General features: G+C 46.4%; 1 protein-coding gene across 1 annotated transcript in view; it reads left to right on the top strand.

Annotated features, from left to right (window-relative positions):
- The first annotated feature begins 4504 nt into the window (after positions 1 to 4504).
- Hdac4 (histone deacetylase 4) overlaps positions 4505 to 17268 on the top strand; it is a 219734-nt gene continuing 206970 nt past the window's right edge. Inside the window, exon 1 of the mRNA XM_013024290.1 lies at positions 4505 to 4717. Within this exon, the coding sequence (XP_012879744.1) occupies positions 4696 to 4717 (22 nt within the window). The 5' untranslated portion in view covers positions 4505 to 4695. The remainder of the gene's footprint in view (positions 4718 to 17268) is intronic.

Below are 17268 nucleotides of genomic sequence, written 5' to 3'. Positions count from 1 at the left end.
ACACAAGGCCTCCCCTTGTGATTTTAATTTAGATTTCCCTATGATCTCAGATGCACAGTACCTACTTACATGTTGACTGACCACTTGCATCCTCTTTTGGAAAGGTTCTCACCAATGCAAATATATATGTATATACACACATACATATATGTACATATATATATATATATATATATATACACACATATATTTGAACTGGGGTTGTCTGCCTTTTCTTTAAGGATTTGTGAGACTTAGTTGTGTGTTTTGAGTATTGGCCCTTTGTTGAGTATACTTATGCCAGAATTGCTTCTACACTGTAGACTACTTCCTCCCCACCCCCAACTGAATCTTTTAATAAACCATCATTTTAAATTCAATATAAGTATTCCTTTTCCTTTATGGTTCCTTCTTTTATCTGCTCACATTCTTTTACCTATCAGAAAGACTATTCTTGGTTGTTCTTTGCACTGGGCTTTGTTGCTGTACTTTCACCTTAGGTCTGTAACTGGTCCCTGCTGATTTCTAAGTTGAATGCTGCTGGGTCATGACCTAAACACTGTGCATTGAAAGGAACCAGTCCCTTGGGACTTGGGATGCGGGGTGGGGGGTGGAGAGCTTGGTTGCAGAGTGGTAGTTACATTTGTGTTGGTCTGAGAACACTCTGTCCCTTGGTTTGCTCTTACATCTTAACTGTAGAGGTTTATAATTCATTATACTTAGTAGTACAGGTCCTCTTGGTGTTTCTTTGTAACTTTAAACTTCAGTAGACCCTTAATACCCCTGGACATGCGGTACCAAGAAGTCACCCCTGAGGGTGCCTGGGATGCGGTGGGTTCACCTCTGTAATTCGGACACCTGCAAGACCACCAACTTCTGTAGACACACTGCCTTGCAACAGAGAGTTCCATTCATGTTTTCCTTTTCTTTTTTGAAAGGACAAGGTCCTGGCTGTATAGAACTCGTGATCCTTCTGTCTAAGCACCGCCTGGATTGCAGGCATGTGCCACCATCCCTGGCTTTATGTTTTCTTTTTTTTCATTTTATTGATTTCTACTTTCTTTTTTTCTCCTTCTGCCTTCCACATTTCCTATTCCCCGCTCCTTTTTCTTTTTTCTTCCTGGTATTTCCCCCTAATTTCCCCTCTCCTCCCCTCTTTCTTTTTTGTTGCAATAATGGGGTTTGAGCTAGCTAGGCAAGTACTGTGCCCCTTCAGCCATCCCCAGCTGCCTGAGGCCAGCCTGGACCATGGTCATTCTACCTGCAGTCTGTGGCATAGTGGGGGTGGGTGCCATTGCGCCCAGATTGTTTGTGGAGATGGGTGGGGTCTTACCAACAGTTTGCCCAGGCTGGCTTTAAACTGATCTTCCAGATCGCAGCCTCCCTTTTTAGCTGAGATTATAGGCATGAGAGACTGTTCCTGGCCTGCTTCTAATTTCTTAAAGTAAAACCTGTGATCATTGAGTCGAAGCCTTCTTTTCTTGTAAACTTTCTTCTAGGCAGTGCACATTTACGTGCTTTCCAGTTTCTGTTTTGAATTCTTCCTCACTCATGAAGTATCTTAATTACTTGGCAAACATTTGGGATTTGAGGGCTGGAGGAGAGGCTCAAGTGGTTGAGCACCGCCGAGCAAGCACATGGCCCTGTGCTGAGACTCACTGCTGCCAAAAAAGAAAAGCAGGATTACCAGTGATCTTTATATTTATTGCTGACTAATTTCAGCTTAGTCAGAGAAGGTGCCTTAAGTGATTTGAGCCCTTTTATATTTACTGAGACTTGTATGTGGTCTTTATGATTCAGAAGGTGTTCTTTCTCTGCCTGCTCTCTGCCTTCAAAAAAAAGTGAAGGGCTGTGTCTCTCCCACTCCCATTTGTACAGGGTTAGAGACATCTCAGTCACGTTGGTAGTGTTCTCAGGTCTCTCTTCTAAACTAATTTTCTATTTGTTCTCACAGTTCCTGAGAGCAGGGGGCAGAATTTTCCAGCTGTAACCAGCTCTGATTTTATATGTATAATTTTTTCCTTGTGCTATTGACAGTCTTGCTTTCAATGTCCTCTGTTTCCAGACACAGAGTGTTTATACCTAAACTGACCCCTCCATTGTTAGAAAAATCCAATGTGTTATCCTTCCTCTAACATTGACTTTAAACAACCTAACAGTCTTTACAACTTTCTTTTTTGATTAGTGTTTGCATGATATATCTTTCCATCTTTTAATTTATTTGTGATTTATCCTGTGTTGCTTAGTGGTGGGATGGACACACATTAAACAATGTTGCTCAATGGTTTTGTCATTTTGCCACCAGCATAGCATACACTTACACAATCTAAGATGGCTGCTGTGTTACTAGGTGATAAATCTATGGGATGGACCGTGGTCATACATGTAGTTCTTTCCTGACCTAAACATCTGGCACAAGCCCATACATTTTCAGGGTTCCTTGTAAGTATCACATTGCTGGGACTGCAGTGCTTGGAGTCAGTGAGTTACGTCACAAAATGTCTGACTCCCTGCAGACGATTTTGTTGCCACCTCATATGATCCTGACTCCTCTCTCCACTGGGTCTTGCTCTTTAATCCTGATAGTTGGCAGTGTCATGGTGTGGTTGAGCTCAGTTGTCCCTCATTTAGTAACTCAGAAACTTGTTTTTTCTTTTACAAATCTCTACTACCAAATGTCAGTTCTATGTTTCTTAGACTCTATTAGGAATGTATATCATCTTTTTTTTTAAAAACTGTGGTAGTTTTCTTATTAGTTATTACTGATTTTTATAGAGTGCAGGTCATAAAGATTTGAATAGTTTCTTCTTGTAAGTTTTGCCCAGAGTGAGGTTCTAGAACGTATGTATTGTACCACAGAGAAACGGCTGTTCACTCTGCAGATGGGAGAAGAGAAGATCCATCTGTGCCTGGCAGCGCTGCAGAGTCCACTGGGCACTTGGCTCGGGGCTGGTGCCCTGCCAAGCAGAGTGAACAAGGTTTGGGTGAACACACTGCCCCCAGGCTGCCCTCGGGTCTGGGAGAGCTGGACTTGAAGAGTCCCTAGCAAGTTGCCTCAGAGGGGGTGGACAGGGAAATGCCCAAGAATGTACCTCTGAAGAGGGCTTCAAGTCTCAATCTGGCTAGGGCAAGACACAAGTAGAACAAGAAGAGGTTGCTGTGCAGAGGTGCAGCTGAGGAGAGAAGGTGGTGGAGTGGGTAGTGAAGCATTGTATTGTTTTCATCTTAGTTGGAAACAAAGTTTCAGGCTTCATTAAACCACATCAGAAGTCATAAAGAATGAAGCTGGCCCTGTGGAAAGCAGTCCTGTGTAGAATGTGCTGGAGAGGCCTCCTGGGGCTGCAGAGCAAACAGCAGATGTGTCAGTGGTGAGGGAGGCCAGATCCCAGCATTCCAGCCCACGGCGGGGCATTGCTTGGGAGGCCAGAGCAAATTATAAAAATAATAACCAAAAGATGTCATTGCAGAGTATTTTTCCTGAACAGGAAGAGAATCAGCATGTGTTTAAGGGGTCATGCTTTAAGCAAAGTAAGTGAAGAGATTCCCTCCCCCCTTCCCCCCATACATCTTCTGACAGCAGCTTTCAATTTCACAATTAACAGGAAAGACATGCTAGCTGAATCCAGGTAGAGGAAAATAATATCACTGCCACCAATATCCAGTTCCCTCAAGTTACCTACACGGGAAATGGGGATAAGCTGGTTTTAGGGTTCTTCACAGTATCAGGGCAGAGCAAGTTTACAGGGCTAGAGATACACAGGGCATGTCTGTAAGCTGAGACAATATACCCAGCTAAGATACAGTGTTCCCCCTACCCCAAGGCTACTAAGCGTTTAATTTTATGAAAAAGTTGGCTTTTCAATGTGTGTTCGTGACTGGGATGAATGAAAAAATGTTGAACCTGAAGATAAAACGTCACTGTGTTTCCTAAGGAAATAACCGGATATAAGACAATACTCATAAAGATATGAATCAGAGTTGTAGGTAATAATGTAAGATTGGAAACCATCTAAACAGCTAACCTCTGAGGGTAATCCTCGACTGGGTGAGTTTGTCAGGGTCTTTGATCATAAGTAGTTGGGGAAAGGGCATTGTTGTCCTCTTGGAGGTGATGCACAGAAGCCTCAGTGAGCACCGGAGCAGGCTGGGTCAGGGATTGTGGGTTGGTGTTCCTGAATGTGTTTTTATGGTGACTGGTTTGTGGAGAGGTCAAGTTTTGAGGGGTACTGGCACCTGGGATGGAGGGCAAAGATCCTGCTAACTATATTACAAGGCCTAGAACAGCCTCCCAGTCCCCAGCAGCCAGGTGTTCACCCCATGTCAGTAGTGCTGGGGTTGGGGAACTCTGCTCTCCAGACGTTTCTGCACATATTAGGATTTGCTCATCATCCCAGCTGGTGTGTATATGTAGGAATGGTTCCATGTTGATTGCTTTATCAGTCACTGGTAGAAACCGGTGAGAAAGTCTTCTTCCTCAGCTGTCCCATCCTAACTGGCATCTCTCTTCTAACCACGCAGGTTTGTCTTCAGAAAGCCAGGTGAAGACCTTGCTCTCTCTCCTGTGGATTACTTGGGTTACAAGACTGTCAGGAGACTCCAAGTTTGCGTGGCTGGGACCAGATCCTCTGTATGTGTTGGTGGAAGTTTGAAGCTCTTTGGGACTATTGTTTACGTGGACATTCTGAGCCATTTTTAAGGGCATAGACGCTACTAGCAATGAGCTCCCAAAGCCATCCAGGTAAGGCCTGCCTCCTTCCTTCTCTGCACAGAGATTGTTGCTGTTCTTTACAGACGTCTACTGCTGTCAGTATAGCCTGCTGGCTGGATGGTAGTCTCTGTTTTTCTTGATAATGGCCACTGCTTTCATGACACCAGCAAGTGCAGAGTAGACTATTGGCTCTTCATCTTGGTGAAAAGGGGGCTGATAAAGAACCAGGGGAGTTTGGCGTGAAGCCATGGCTTTGCATGCTGATGCAAGCAGCAGCCAGTTTTCTTGATGGCAGGAGGAAAAGAATTGGTTCTGAACAGGGTGATGGCTGTGATGAGTTAGTTTTGTGTCCAGGCTTTTTTTTTTTTGTTAGGATGGGTTGAAGGAGTTCCTCTGTTAAGATACCCTGAGCCAAGTGTGGAACAAGCTGTGATTTGCACCCACAGGAAGTGACCGTAGACTTGAGCCTAGTGTTTGAGTGTTTTATTGGGTGCTATCGAAACACTTTACAAGTATTTATGCTTTCCAACAGCCCTAAATAGTGTTGGAACTGCAGGGAAGGAGGGATTGTTTAATGTCATAAAGAGTGGGGAGAATAGGATTGGAATCCATGTGACTGTCACTCAGCTTCAGGAGCATGTAGGCATGTACATGTGGGAACTTCCTGCCTTAGGACCCCATAAAGTTGCAGCATGTATCTTGAACACTCAAACTTAAAGAGCTCAGCCTGTCCCTCTTTAAGTGGTCCATAGGCCACTTGTTTCCAGCCTTTTCCAGCCCATGGTGACACCCTAGACTTTAGGGCTCTTAGGTGTCAGTGTCTGTCCTCAGCTGACAAGGACAGACACAAGAAGCTGGACAGATGTCTGGATGGAATCCTGAGACACTGAGGTTCTGTCAGCCTTGGCTCAGGCTCTGCTCTGTGGGGTAAAGGCAGAGGCTTAGGGTCTGGACTTCTTTCTCCAAGGTTGCCCAGAATGTCCACATACAATCCCCTTGGGTGTGATTGTCTTTGTCTGAGAGCTGCAAAGGGCAGGGTTCCAGACTTTATTTAGATATGAAGTTTTATTGATTCAGATTGTTCACGTATTGATTGTTGTAAAGAGATGGTTAATGACCATTGCTGGGCAGGGTGGGGGGAATGTTGAGCTCTGTGGACTGAAGTATATGTAGTAGACAGATCTGCCTCCAGCTCTTGGGATAGGTTGCTTCATTGTTGTGTGTAAACATGTAGTGTTGCATTTGTACATATCTTCGTAGCCTGGAGGTTTTTATGTGGGGTAGGTGTTTTATGTTTCTTCAATGCATCTTTATGTCAGCATGTATGTAAATCTAATATTGTTTTTGATAACTTGTAAATGGCTATAGCACTGTTTATAGTGCCTATGTGTTTATTTTGCACACTTGTGTAAGAATCTGCACTGGAGATTGTAAAAGTGGAAGCAGAGTCGTCACCAGGCATCTTCAGAATATCCTGGAGTTCACCGATTTGCTCCAAAGTGTTCTCTCAGCTGACCTGTCTTGGTCATCTTTGAGAAAGAGGCCTATATTCCTTTTCTCGCACCTCACCAGCACCGGGCAGTTCAAGCCATCTCATTAAAAAAAAAAATTTTTTTTAGCAAACTGGAGAAGTCCCTGCCCTCACCTTTCTGTTAAGTGGGGCTTGCTCATTTTGCATATTCTGGAACTACAGTGCCCTGCTGTGTCCTTCCTGGCGTGGTTGGGTCAGGGCTGGCTTTGTGACTGCTGTAGTCCTTGCTGAGTGACATTGCCCATCAGGGTGGCCTGGTTGGATTTGGGGTTTCCAGAGGAGTTCTTCCAGCTCCTTGTTGTCAGTTGATGCATCTTTTCTCTAATTGTCAAGCCTCGCTGTAAACCCTTTCACAATTTATTAATATTTTTTCATAGTAGCATTTTAATAGACTTTTAGGGAGAAAGAGAATTAATGGCCAGTTATTCAGTTTGCTGTTTTTTGTTTTGTATTGTTTTACAGCCCTGGGGTGGGACTGAAGGCCTCCTGGATGCTAACCCAGTGCGGTAGCCACGCCCCCACCCTCAGCTCACTCTTGAACAGCAAGTTTCTCGGAATGTAAGGGGGCAGAGCTGGGGACCCCTCTTTCCTCTTCCTCAGGCTGGGGTGGAGAGCACTCGTGCCCTCTGGCATCACCCCGACTGTCGGCGGCCATGCTCGTTGACTGCTTGTCTGGGTTCCTGGTGTCTTCGCTCAGGTTGGCTCTGGCCCCTCCTCTGGCCTGCCTGGCTCCCCCCCTTGCCCACGGCTTTTCTGGCAAGGGTCCTGCTTGCTCCTGTGTGGTCTGGTACAGCTCTGGTGGTGTGCTAGGCTCCAGTGGAAGTCAGCCAGCTGCCATTAGGTCTCCTCTTTCATGCTGGCAGGGCAGTTAGGCTTTGCTTGGTGATCAAGTGGCCTCTTTATTTCATGTGTGTAACTCTTCTCTCCCATTTTTCTTTAGACTCCCTCGGTGTTGGGTGAGGTGCGCATTATGCTTTTATTACTGTTCTTTCTGGACTTTGCCAAAGCCAGGCCCTGGCTCTCTGACGTAAAAGCCGCTTAGCTGTTGGGATTTATTGCTCTAAATAACTGTTTCTAATGCTGTGATCAGCCTGAGGAAAGGGCTGGGGTCGGTTTAGTTTGTGAGAACTCTTCTGGGAAGGAGGCTCTGAAGTGTGCTTCTGGCCTGACTGGGCTGCAGCCCTCACTGCTGGGGTGTGCCAAGACAGGCCAGGACGGACTCACAGGGCAGAGCCTCTGCCTGGTAGGCAGGTCCCCGATACAAGCTGATGGGGGAGGTGCGGGGTGGCTGGGTGCTCCTGTGCCCTGCTAGCTGGACTAGCTACCATTCCCCTGCCTTTCTGTTTTTCCCTTAAGTGGCTCTCCTGGCTTTCCATGGGGTCAGCATGTACCCTAGGATATTGGTAACCTGGTTGGCTACCAGAAAACTGGTGGTGTTCCTCAGTCATCCATTTACATGCCCTGGCCTTCGGGGGTAGCTTGCCTTTCCTGCTCAGATCCCTGCCTAGAGTTAGAGGAAGCCTGTTGAGAAGCATTCTGAAGTTCAAGGAGACCACAGCGGGTTGTCAGATGTGTCTGTGGTCCCTGAAGTGCTGCCCTTGACAGGAAGCTGGTTGTGCAGGGACAACATGGAGTTACTAGGGCTTCTTAGCTCTACCCAGTCTCCATGAGAAGCTTGGATGGTCAAACTAGCCTGGATGCTGAGTTGGAAACAAAGTAACCATTTTGAGGGAAGTTTGTATAATTCAAAATCAGGACTTTCATTTGGACCATTCTATGGTTTTTTTTTTTTTTTTTTAATACTCTGTTAAACCTTGTAGCTAGAGTCTCTGTCAACAATAACTTGGTGATTGGTGATCCAAGGTTGTCTGATTCCTGCCAACTGTAGTTACAGTTTATCCTGAGTCTCTAGGAGAAACTCAGCCAAACTGGGATCCTGAACTTCCTTCAGTCGTCTTCTGTTAGTCTCCAGGTTTTAGGTCTTGAATCTGTTTATTCCAACCAGTATGGCTTCCAAAGTTATTGAGTGTTGTTATTTGTTACTAAAGAAGTATCTCATTAAGGGACTTTTGTGTGTGTGTGTGTGTGTCCCAAGGTTTGAACTCAGGGTCTTTTGGTCTTGCTTGGCTTTTCAACTCAAGGTTGGTGCTCTACTGCTTGAGCTGTGTATCTTGTTTTGCTGTTCTTGGATTTGTCTGTTTGGGCTGGCTTCAAACCTCTGTCCTTATATCGCAGCCTCCTGAGTAGCTAGGATTATAGGCTTGAGCCACCAGAACCCACTTCATAGGGAACATTGTTACGGCATTTAGAATATGCTCAGCATTAGTCGTGTTTTTCAGGAATAATGCACAATCTTTGTTTGTTGGGTGTTATTGGGGTTTCACATTCAGGCGATCACTTCGACATTTGCGCCATTCTCCCTTCTTTTTTGTGTTAGTCATTTTTTGGACTGGGTCTCTCATTTTTGCCAAGACAGCTTATTTCTTGCCCAGATTGGCCTCAAGCCTCTATCCCATAGATCTTCTGATCTCTGTCTCCTGAGCAGTTGGGATTATAGGCATGAACCACCACCCAACTGGTCTTACATATTTTTTTTAACAGGATGCGTACATACACTTTGTGGGCTTTTGATTAACACAGACATGGATTCTGAGCTCCTGGTGGCAGCAGGGTTCTAGACTGAAAGAGACTGTTGACCCCAGACCAGGGAATAGCTGTGGAAAGGCCTGGGGGTGAGATGTGGGCTGTAAGCCTGGCCCTCAGGAGACTGTGCAGAGAGCAGACTTAGCCAGTCATGAGGAGGGCTGGCAGCTTTGGCCAGGAGACAGGACCTTAGCTCAGAAGACAGGGCTGGAGAGGAAATGCTTCATGGCCACCTGGGAAGGTCCAGGAGACCAGAGGTTGTAGGCACAGCTATGAGGTGGGATGCTGACAAGGACATGGACAGGAGACTGTTTCCCCCATGTTTCCCAGTGCTCTGGAGAAAAACATGATACACTTCAGGCAGCAGGCTGAAGGATGGGAGTACAGGATCCCAGGAAAGCCTCCTGTCTGCTTTCTAAAGGAGCGATTTCCAGAATGCTCTGTACATTTCCTGATGCCGCCCGTGTTGCTTGTAGCCAGCCTGTGTCCTCCTGGCCTCTTCCCAGCCGTCAGCACACTTAGCATGTGCAGCTCTTAAGTTGCCCCTGCCCCGGCTTCTCCATGCCATCATTATGTGGGATCTTAATCAGTCAAGATTTGTTCTGGAAATCATGTAGACATAAGGACTTATTTTTCAACCTACTTCTGTTTTTTCAATCCTCAGATTGTGTTTTGTCTTCTAAAAATCATGAGTACTCAGTCGTTACGAAGGGCTTAGAATAGTCACTGTCAATGCAGCATTGATGGTTTGTTTTGGCAATTCTCTGAAAATTCTTATACACTTTGTGGAACATTTGCATTTGTGTCCTTTTTTCAAAGCCCCCATTGTAGAAATGCAAATTTCAGAGTTCTGAGATGCTGAATGCTGGATGATTAATGATATTGAAATTTTAGAATGAACTCCCGGTATGTATTTGACATAGAAAACCCTGTACGAGAGTCATTAGAAACCATTGAGCACAGCTTGGTGGTGGAACAGAAAGGCTGTAATTGCAGTGTGTCGGTGGGGCAGGTCGTACGTGGACAGGTGTGCAGATGAGCAGCCGCCTCCAGACGCCGGGGCTGTGCAGGGCCGGGAGCTGCTTCAGCCGCAGAGCTGGCTCTATTTAACTGTAGGTGTTTAAAACTTACACTTATCATAAATCAACATTGATTACTTGCTTACTCCAAGTCAAACCCTGCTGTGCTTTTAAGAGACCAAAATGAATAGCAAGTTCGTTCTGAATTGTGCCTTCCAGTTATTTCATTTGTGTGGCACGATAGCCCTGTGCAGTGAGCTAGGACGCCACCATTCTGTTGTGGGAGTGAGGAAACCAATATTTACTGCTGTCAGATGGCTGACGTGAGGTCAGACAGTACTTTGGAGGCCAGCCTGGCACTGGAGCCCACAGTCCTCACGTGCTTCTCTCTAGGCAGAATGGTGAGTGATTTAGGCCAAGATGGTTATGCATCCTCCCTGTTTGCTTAGGGTTCCCTGGCCCTACCAGCAGGGCAGCAAGTCCCCGGGGCCCAAGTGATTTGTGCTATGAGAGGCAATGAACAGGTTTTGTATCTCGTAGCTGTGTGTGCCGTCAAAGGAGACATTCCCATGGAAAGTTGTGTTAGCCGTGTTTGAAGAGCAGGACAGTGCTTGCTGTCCAGTTGGCCTGGTTTGGTGAAGACAGGGCTCAGTATGGCTGCAGAAGGGTGAGCTTGGTGCAGAGACACCCACCCTGTTCCCAGTCCTATGTGACACCACCAGTCCTGTGTCTCCATCAGCCTGGATTCAGCGGTCCTGGAACCTTTGGCTTTTGTGCTGTTTGTGTTGCATCTTCTGTGTTTTGTGAACCTTTTCTGAACTCTCTTGGCCAGTCCCTAATCTGAGCTGAAGGAGTGAGTGGCATACCAAGTTAATGTGGATATTTGGGTTAAAACTTCATTTTACTTTCACTCAGCCTTCTTCTGTTTGCTGATTTCATGAGCACAAATAAGAAATGGGAACTCTCCTGGCCTGGGAGAGCCTTGAGATAGCTTTTGCCCTGAGAGGCTACCTGGGGCTTAGGGTTCCCTGGGCCGTCTGGACCTTTGGCCACAGCCCCCAGCCTGCTGGTCTCCAGGCTATGTCACTCTGTCCTCCATCTCCACCCACTTCCTGCTTCTACTAGAATGTGAAGATCTTGACTCAGGACTAGAAATTCCATGCCCCATGGGGTTTTAGAGCTTTTGAGATTGGACCATGAAAACCTTCCAGCGCTTGGGTCGTCTTCTGAGTTCCTGCAGCTGTCTGTTTGGAAAGGTGACAGTGAAGCATATTTTAAAGTCCAACCTTTGCTTTTTTTTTTTTTTTTTTTTTGGGTCCGGTCGTGGGGCCAGAACTCTGGGCCTGGGCGCTGTCCCTCAGCTCATCGGCTCAAGGCTAGCGCTCTACCACTTGAGCCACAGCGCCACTTCCGGCTTTTTTCTTTTTGCTTATGTGGTGCTGAGGAATCGAACCCAGGGCCTCATGCATGCAAGACAAGTGCTCTACCACTGAGCCACCTTCCCAGCCCTGCATTTTTTTCCTAATAAAATACATAGCTAACTTACATATTTTTGTTCTATTGAAATAGCTTTCCTAAAGAAATAAGTTGGGTGAAGTACCTTGATCTTGTTTAGTGGTCACTAAGTGAAACCATTTGTTTTGTACATTCAGCTAAGCTTCTTAGATGGTGGGGTCGGTCCCCTGTGGTGTAGCCATCACCCAGATCTTCACTGAGTGGAGTTGTGATGGGTGACAGCTGTAGTTCTTTAAGCTTCATCATCGTAGACTGTTTTTTTTTTGAAGACTATTCCTTATAATCTGCTTGTCCAAGTCTCAGTCCTTTCTGCTGCTGTAATAACACCTGTTAGGCTTTGTAACTTAGAAACAACAGAGATTCATTGCTCACAGGTCTGGAGGCTGTAAAACCAAGATGGAAGCGCCTGTAGACTTGGTGTCTGGTGAGGGCTGCTCTCTGCTTTGCAGACAGTGCCTTTCTGCTGTGTTCTCCACAGGCAGAGGGCCAGAAGCCTCCTTCACAAGGGTGCTCAACCCACCAGGGAGTGAAAACCCACTACTTAATCAGTCCCCAGTGGCCTCACTCTTATTTATCACTGTCCCATTGAGGAGGGGGGCACTACATTCACACCATGTTAGCAGGTGCTGAAGCCTGTGGTGTGAGAGGTACAGGTTGCACTTTGATTAGATTGCATTCAGAGCCAAGTTCATTCCTCTTGTGAGTTTCCCTAGGAAATTCCTTGGTAGATATTAGCCTTTTGTACAATTGTGTTTCTTAGAGTTTTGCTGGTTCGGTAGGACTTGAACTGCTGTTAGAGTTCAGAGAACGAACACTGTGGAATCTGATCTTTTGTGCACTGGGTTTCTGGATGTAGTCTCCAGAGCCCTTCACCCTCTCTCTGAGAGCAAGGGTGTCTTTAGTGCAGATCCTTCCCTGAGACCAGTGGTGTGATGCTCTAGTTGTCTTTATCACACATAAAATTGAGTCTGTCCAAATCAGGGCTGACCCCATCCTGGGCTGGCACAGAGTGCAAGGCTACCTGCCGTTGTCTCGTGGCGAATCCTGTGTGTTCATGCTCTGGGCCTTGGTGGCTGCAGAGTGCCCATGTGGCTGTGAAAGCGCACCGGTGGCCTTTGCTTGCTCCATGGCGCTGCTTTGTTCTTGGCCCGTTGAAGGGGCTGGGGTGAGGGACTGACGCCTTGTGCATGAGTGGATAAAACGTTTTTAGAAAATAGAAGGTACTGGGGGAATTTGGACACAGGAAAGTCAAGTTTTTCTGCAGCAGTAAGCGGGAGAGTGTTTGTGTATAAGATCCACTCCTTGTTGGTCATGATGAGTGTGGAGACTGGGAAATTAGTGCCCCTCTTGGCCCCTCAAGATAATTCATGGATGTCGATAGTCACCATTAAATGATGGAGCCCAGGGGACTGGGTGTGGTGTCTGAGGAGGGAGCCAGATCTCCAGTGTGTTTTGTCTCTCGGGGTCCCCAGTCTTGCAGCATCAGAAGGGAGTGGTGAGGGGCCTCGCTGGCATGGGGGTGCTCGGCGGCGGGCTCGGGACCAACCGCAAGATACCGAGGTCCTCCTCAGTGGGTCCTCCACAGGAGACTTGGGAGGTCTTTACAAAAAAAACTGTTGAGGAAAGTGATTCTTTGTCTAAATAGAAGTGTAGCCAACAGGGTCTCAAAGACCGTGATTAAGGGCAGGTGTTGGTTGCAGGGGACTGTAGAGAGTAGAGCGTACCTGAGTACCGGCACCCGGGGCTCCTGGCCTGGCACCCAGGGTCCCCTGTGCCAGTGGCACTGACCATGTAGCCCAGCTGGTAGGAGATGCTCCCCCGGAGGTCTGGGTCGCAGGCTGAGGGCTTGGTGGGCCATCCCCCTTTGGGCTTCTCTGGTTTCTGGGGTGTTTCACTTGTCCATGCATCTTGATATCTTCCTGTGATTTAATCCCCTCTTTCTTCCCCAGTCATTGACAGCGTTTTGTGAGACAAAGTGTGGGTAGAACACGGATGCCTTTCCATAGTGGTTGGAGAGGTTGAGGGTGTGCTGTGTCTGGATGTGCAGGCCGTAGCCCATGTTTGCCTCCACCTGACTCAGGAGACCTGGTTCAGGGCAGAAGAGGCTCATGGAGAAGCTGGGCTGCCGGGGTGGGGTGGGGTGGGGTAGGAGGGTGGGGGAAAGTGGGGGGGGAGGGGCCTCACTGGTGAGTGCCTCGAATGCCTGGGGACCACAGGCCCTGGACCCGGTGTCAAGGGCGACCTGGCCGAAGGGTCAGTTTTGACTTTTGCCTTTAAGCCAGCACTTATTTGGGAGCTGACAGACATGGGCAGCCTGGGAGGAAGCTTCTACAGAGCTTCTCTGTGGGCAGTGGGGAGCCAGACCCAAACACAGACACTTCTAGACAGTTCTTTGTTAACTCAAAATATTTGAGTTCTTTTTTTTTTTTTTTTTTTTTAAGACAGTGTCCTACTATGTAGCCTAGCCCAGGTTTACCTCAAATTCATTATGTAGCCTAGGCTGGCCTAGAAGCTATGATCCTTCTGCCTCAGTCTCCTGAGATTACAGGCACACACACCACCACATCGGACAGTATATCTATCCATTTTGAGAGACTGGCTGCAATTAGTGATTAAGATAATATCTTCACCATTATTATTATTTACAAAGCCATGTTCTTCTACATTTTCTAGTTTTATATAAACTAAATACATAGTTTTTCACAAGTTATTGTTAAATACAGGACACCTGTGCCTTCACAGTTTGTTTGGATGCTCTGTGTCTGTTTTATACACCTGATCTGGCTGGAAACAAAGCTTACACTGAGAAATTTGAGCTTAAGCCTGGGAAAAGCTCAGAATTGTGCAGGAGCTTTAGGCCCAGGACATATCTATGAGCTCCCACTCCAGGAGTCTCCCACTAGTGGCTTTTGAAATGTTGGAGACTTGAAATATTCCTCTCTTCCTCTCAGAGTCTTGTCACAAGTTGTGTGCTTTGGTTCTAACTTCTGCATATGAAAGTTCACACGGTCCCATGGCACCTGTGGCGAGGAGAGAGACCCGCCTTGGAAAAATAGTGTGAACTTATTTTCTCATGTCTTATTGTCGTTAATATACAAAAGTAGAATATCAAATGGTACTTTGGAGTTAAAAAACCCAGTTGTAATAAATGTACATTTACAGCTTGTTATTTCTTATATATTAGCAAGCAGACATTTACACTTGACTGAGCTGGGCAGTGGTCAGTCTTGAGAATTGCAGAGGTTGCTGAGCTGCTATTACAGGAGAAAGACGTCAGTTGCAAAGATTTCAAGGTCTCATAGGGTGCGGAGAGGTGAAGGGTAGATGCTGCCATGGCCTGGGCTCTACAGGGGTGGCTGGGGAAGGTCATGGAGAGGAACATAGTAGCTTCAGGTGTTCCAGGGAGGTGCCCTGGGAGGGGTCAGGACCCACATAAAGTCCAGCTGGCGGTATGGCCCACGCCAGTCCAGAGCTGAGTTTTCCCTCTGTTCTCCAAGGCTCCAGTCTCTGCCATGGGATTCTGGGCCAGAAGACTTTGGCTCTACTTCCCTCTCCTCCTTTTCTTTTTCTTTATCCCTTCTGAAGTTGTAGCAGTATATAGGAACAGTCTAGCATTCCCAATTGTATTGTGTGTAGCTGGTTCTGAACCTGACCGGGGCTTGGTCTGCTTGTGTGTTCTGTAGGAAGGAGCCTGGCCTGTAGACCTCATTTGAACCCTGTTGTCCTGTCAGTTCTTGGTTCCTAGAAAGCTCTGTCTCACACAGCCAGGGCCACTCTGGGGCATGCTGTCTCCTCTGCCTCTATATGTTTGTTGCTAGAAGATGGCTGTGTCTGAAATGTGTCCTTCTTGGAAATAAGTTGTGAGTTCCGGCAAGAAAAGCTACAAGATGTGAATGCCAGCAGCAACCATCTGATCTGGCCCAAATCACTACAAGATGAAGCGGAGGTGCAAGTGTTTCATTTCCTCGCTTGCCAGATTTGGGTCTCATTTTATTTCCTCTCCTGAGGTCTGATCTCTTTGCATTAGAAGAAACTGAACCATGATGGCTGTCTCCAGTGGGTTTCTGTGACTAGATTGGAGCCCTGTTGGTGAGGCAGTGGTATGGGGGCCCCTGGGTTTACCAGTGCCTAGTGCCTGTGTGCGCTTCCTGCACAGTGGACATTTTTAGCCTTCCCAGAGCTGAAGCGTTTATTTTGCCATTGAAGACAGGATAGTTCCCTCATGCTGAGTCTCCAGAGACTTTCTGTTCATGCCCCTACCTGGGGTCAGTTTGGGGTCAGTTTGGGGATAATCAGTTGTTGCTAAAACCGATTTAGAGGGGAGAATCTGTTAATTCCATGCCATGAATTTAGAAGTGGATTCTGTACGTTACTGTGACCTTCCAGTAATCTAACTCCATTTGAACCAAGGGAAAGCCTCAGATTCCAGTATGGTGTATCCTACAGCATATATTTCCTGACCTTGACCCATCAAGGATATTAGAGCAAGAGGTAACTAAGGGAGGTGACACCCACTTGAAACATGGGGTTCCTCTGCAAGGCATTGGGAGTCCAGGTGAACTTGACTTTTTCACTAATTGTATATAGGGTTGATTCCTTCATAATTGGTAATGTACCCTCATTCTATCAGTTGTTCAAAGAGGGAACACTGCAGGCTGTTGGTGGGCCACGTGGGGATTCTTGTACTGTCTACTCTATTCATATTGTTGTATTAATATATTGTTAATACTAATTCTTGGGCTGTTCACTTTATTACTAAAGCCTAATAAAATTTGAGCTCTACAAGTGAAGTAAATTGGTAGCTACTCTTCATGGTTGGCCTTCTGTGGTGCTTTCAGTACTTGGCTTTTACTTTTCGTCTCTGGGATTCTCACTTATGTACAGCACCGTTCTTGTTTTATGGGGACCTGTGAAAGTGAGGTCACCGTGTAATGGATGAGTCACTGCTGGCGGATGTTGAGTTGGTTTCCTTTTCTTTTTCTTTTTTTTTTTTTTTGAGTCCGGTCATGGGGCCTGAACGCTGTCCCTCAGCTCTTCAGCTCAATGCTAGTGCTCTACCACTTGAGCTACAGCACCACTTCTGGCTTTTTTCTTTTTGCTTATGGGGTGCTGAGGAATCGAACCCAGGGCCTCAGGCATGCAAGGCAAGCACTCTACCACTGAGCCACCTTCCCAGCCCCCAAGTTGGTTTTCTGTATGTCCGTTTTGCTGTTGAAGAGTGCTCATTGTGAAGAGCTTGTATTGACGTTTCCCAGCCTCCAGAGAGACCTACAGGTGTGCAGCTGCTAAGCAGACCAGCTGTAGTATGTGACCAGAGTGTCTTCACACCCTCACATGGTACATCCGTCCCTGCAGTCACCATTCCAGCGTTTAATACCATAGAAATACATATAATTGGAATCATACGGTATTCACTCCTTTTGCATGGGAGTTCCTGAAGGTTTTGTGCAAATTGTGAGATTAATGAAGTTCTCATCTGATTTTTTTAAAAAGTTTTTTTCATGAATAGGTATGAAAATATTAGGCTAGATCATCTGAAATTGCAAACATTTAATCTTTTTCAGCCTGCAAATATGGTTTATATATGGTTCAGCTTAATACGTTAGACTTTTTCTGCATTAATTAATCATCAGTTTCTTCCCCTTTATCTGATTGATACATTTTCTTGATTGATTTTTGGATGTGAATCCAAACTTTTACATTTCTGTAATAATGAGTACAATACATAGTCTCCAAATTAATATTTCCTAACATTTTTTTTTTTTTTTTTTTGTCGGTCGTGGGGCTTGAACTCTGGGCCTGGGCGCTGTCCCTCAGCTCTTCAGCTCAAGGCGAGCGCTCTACCACTTGAGCCACAGCGCCACTTCCTCCTA

Source organism: Dipodomys ordii, unplaced genomic scaffold, assembly GCF_000151885.1.
Source record: "Dipodomys ordii isolate 6190 unplaced genomic scaffold, Dord_2.0 Scaffold1, whole genome shotgun sequence".
NCBI lineage: Eukaryota > Metazoa > Chordata > Mammalia > Rodentia > Heteromyidae > Dipodomys > Dipodomys ordii.
The sequence above is the reverse complement of the archived record's forward strand: the minus strand, read 5'-3'. Positions and strand labels throughout refer to the sequence as shown.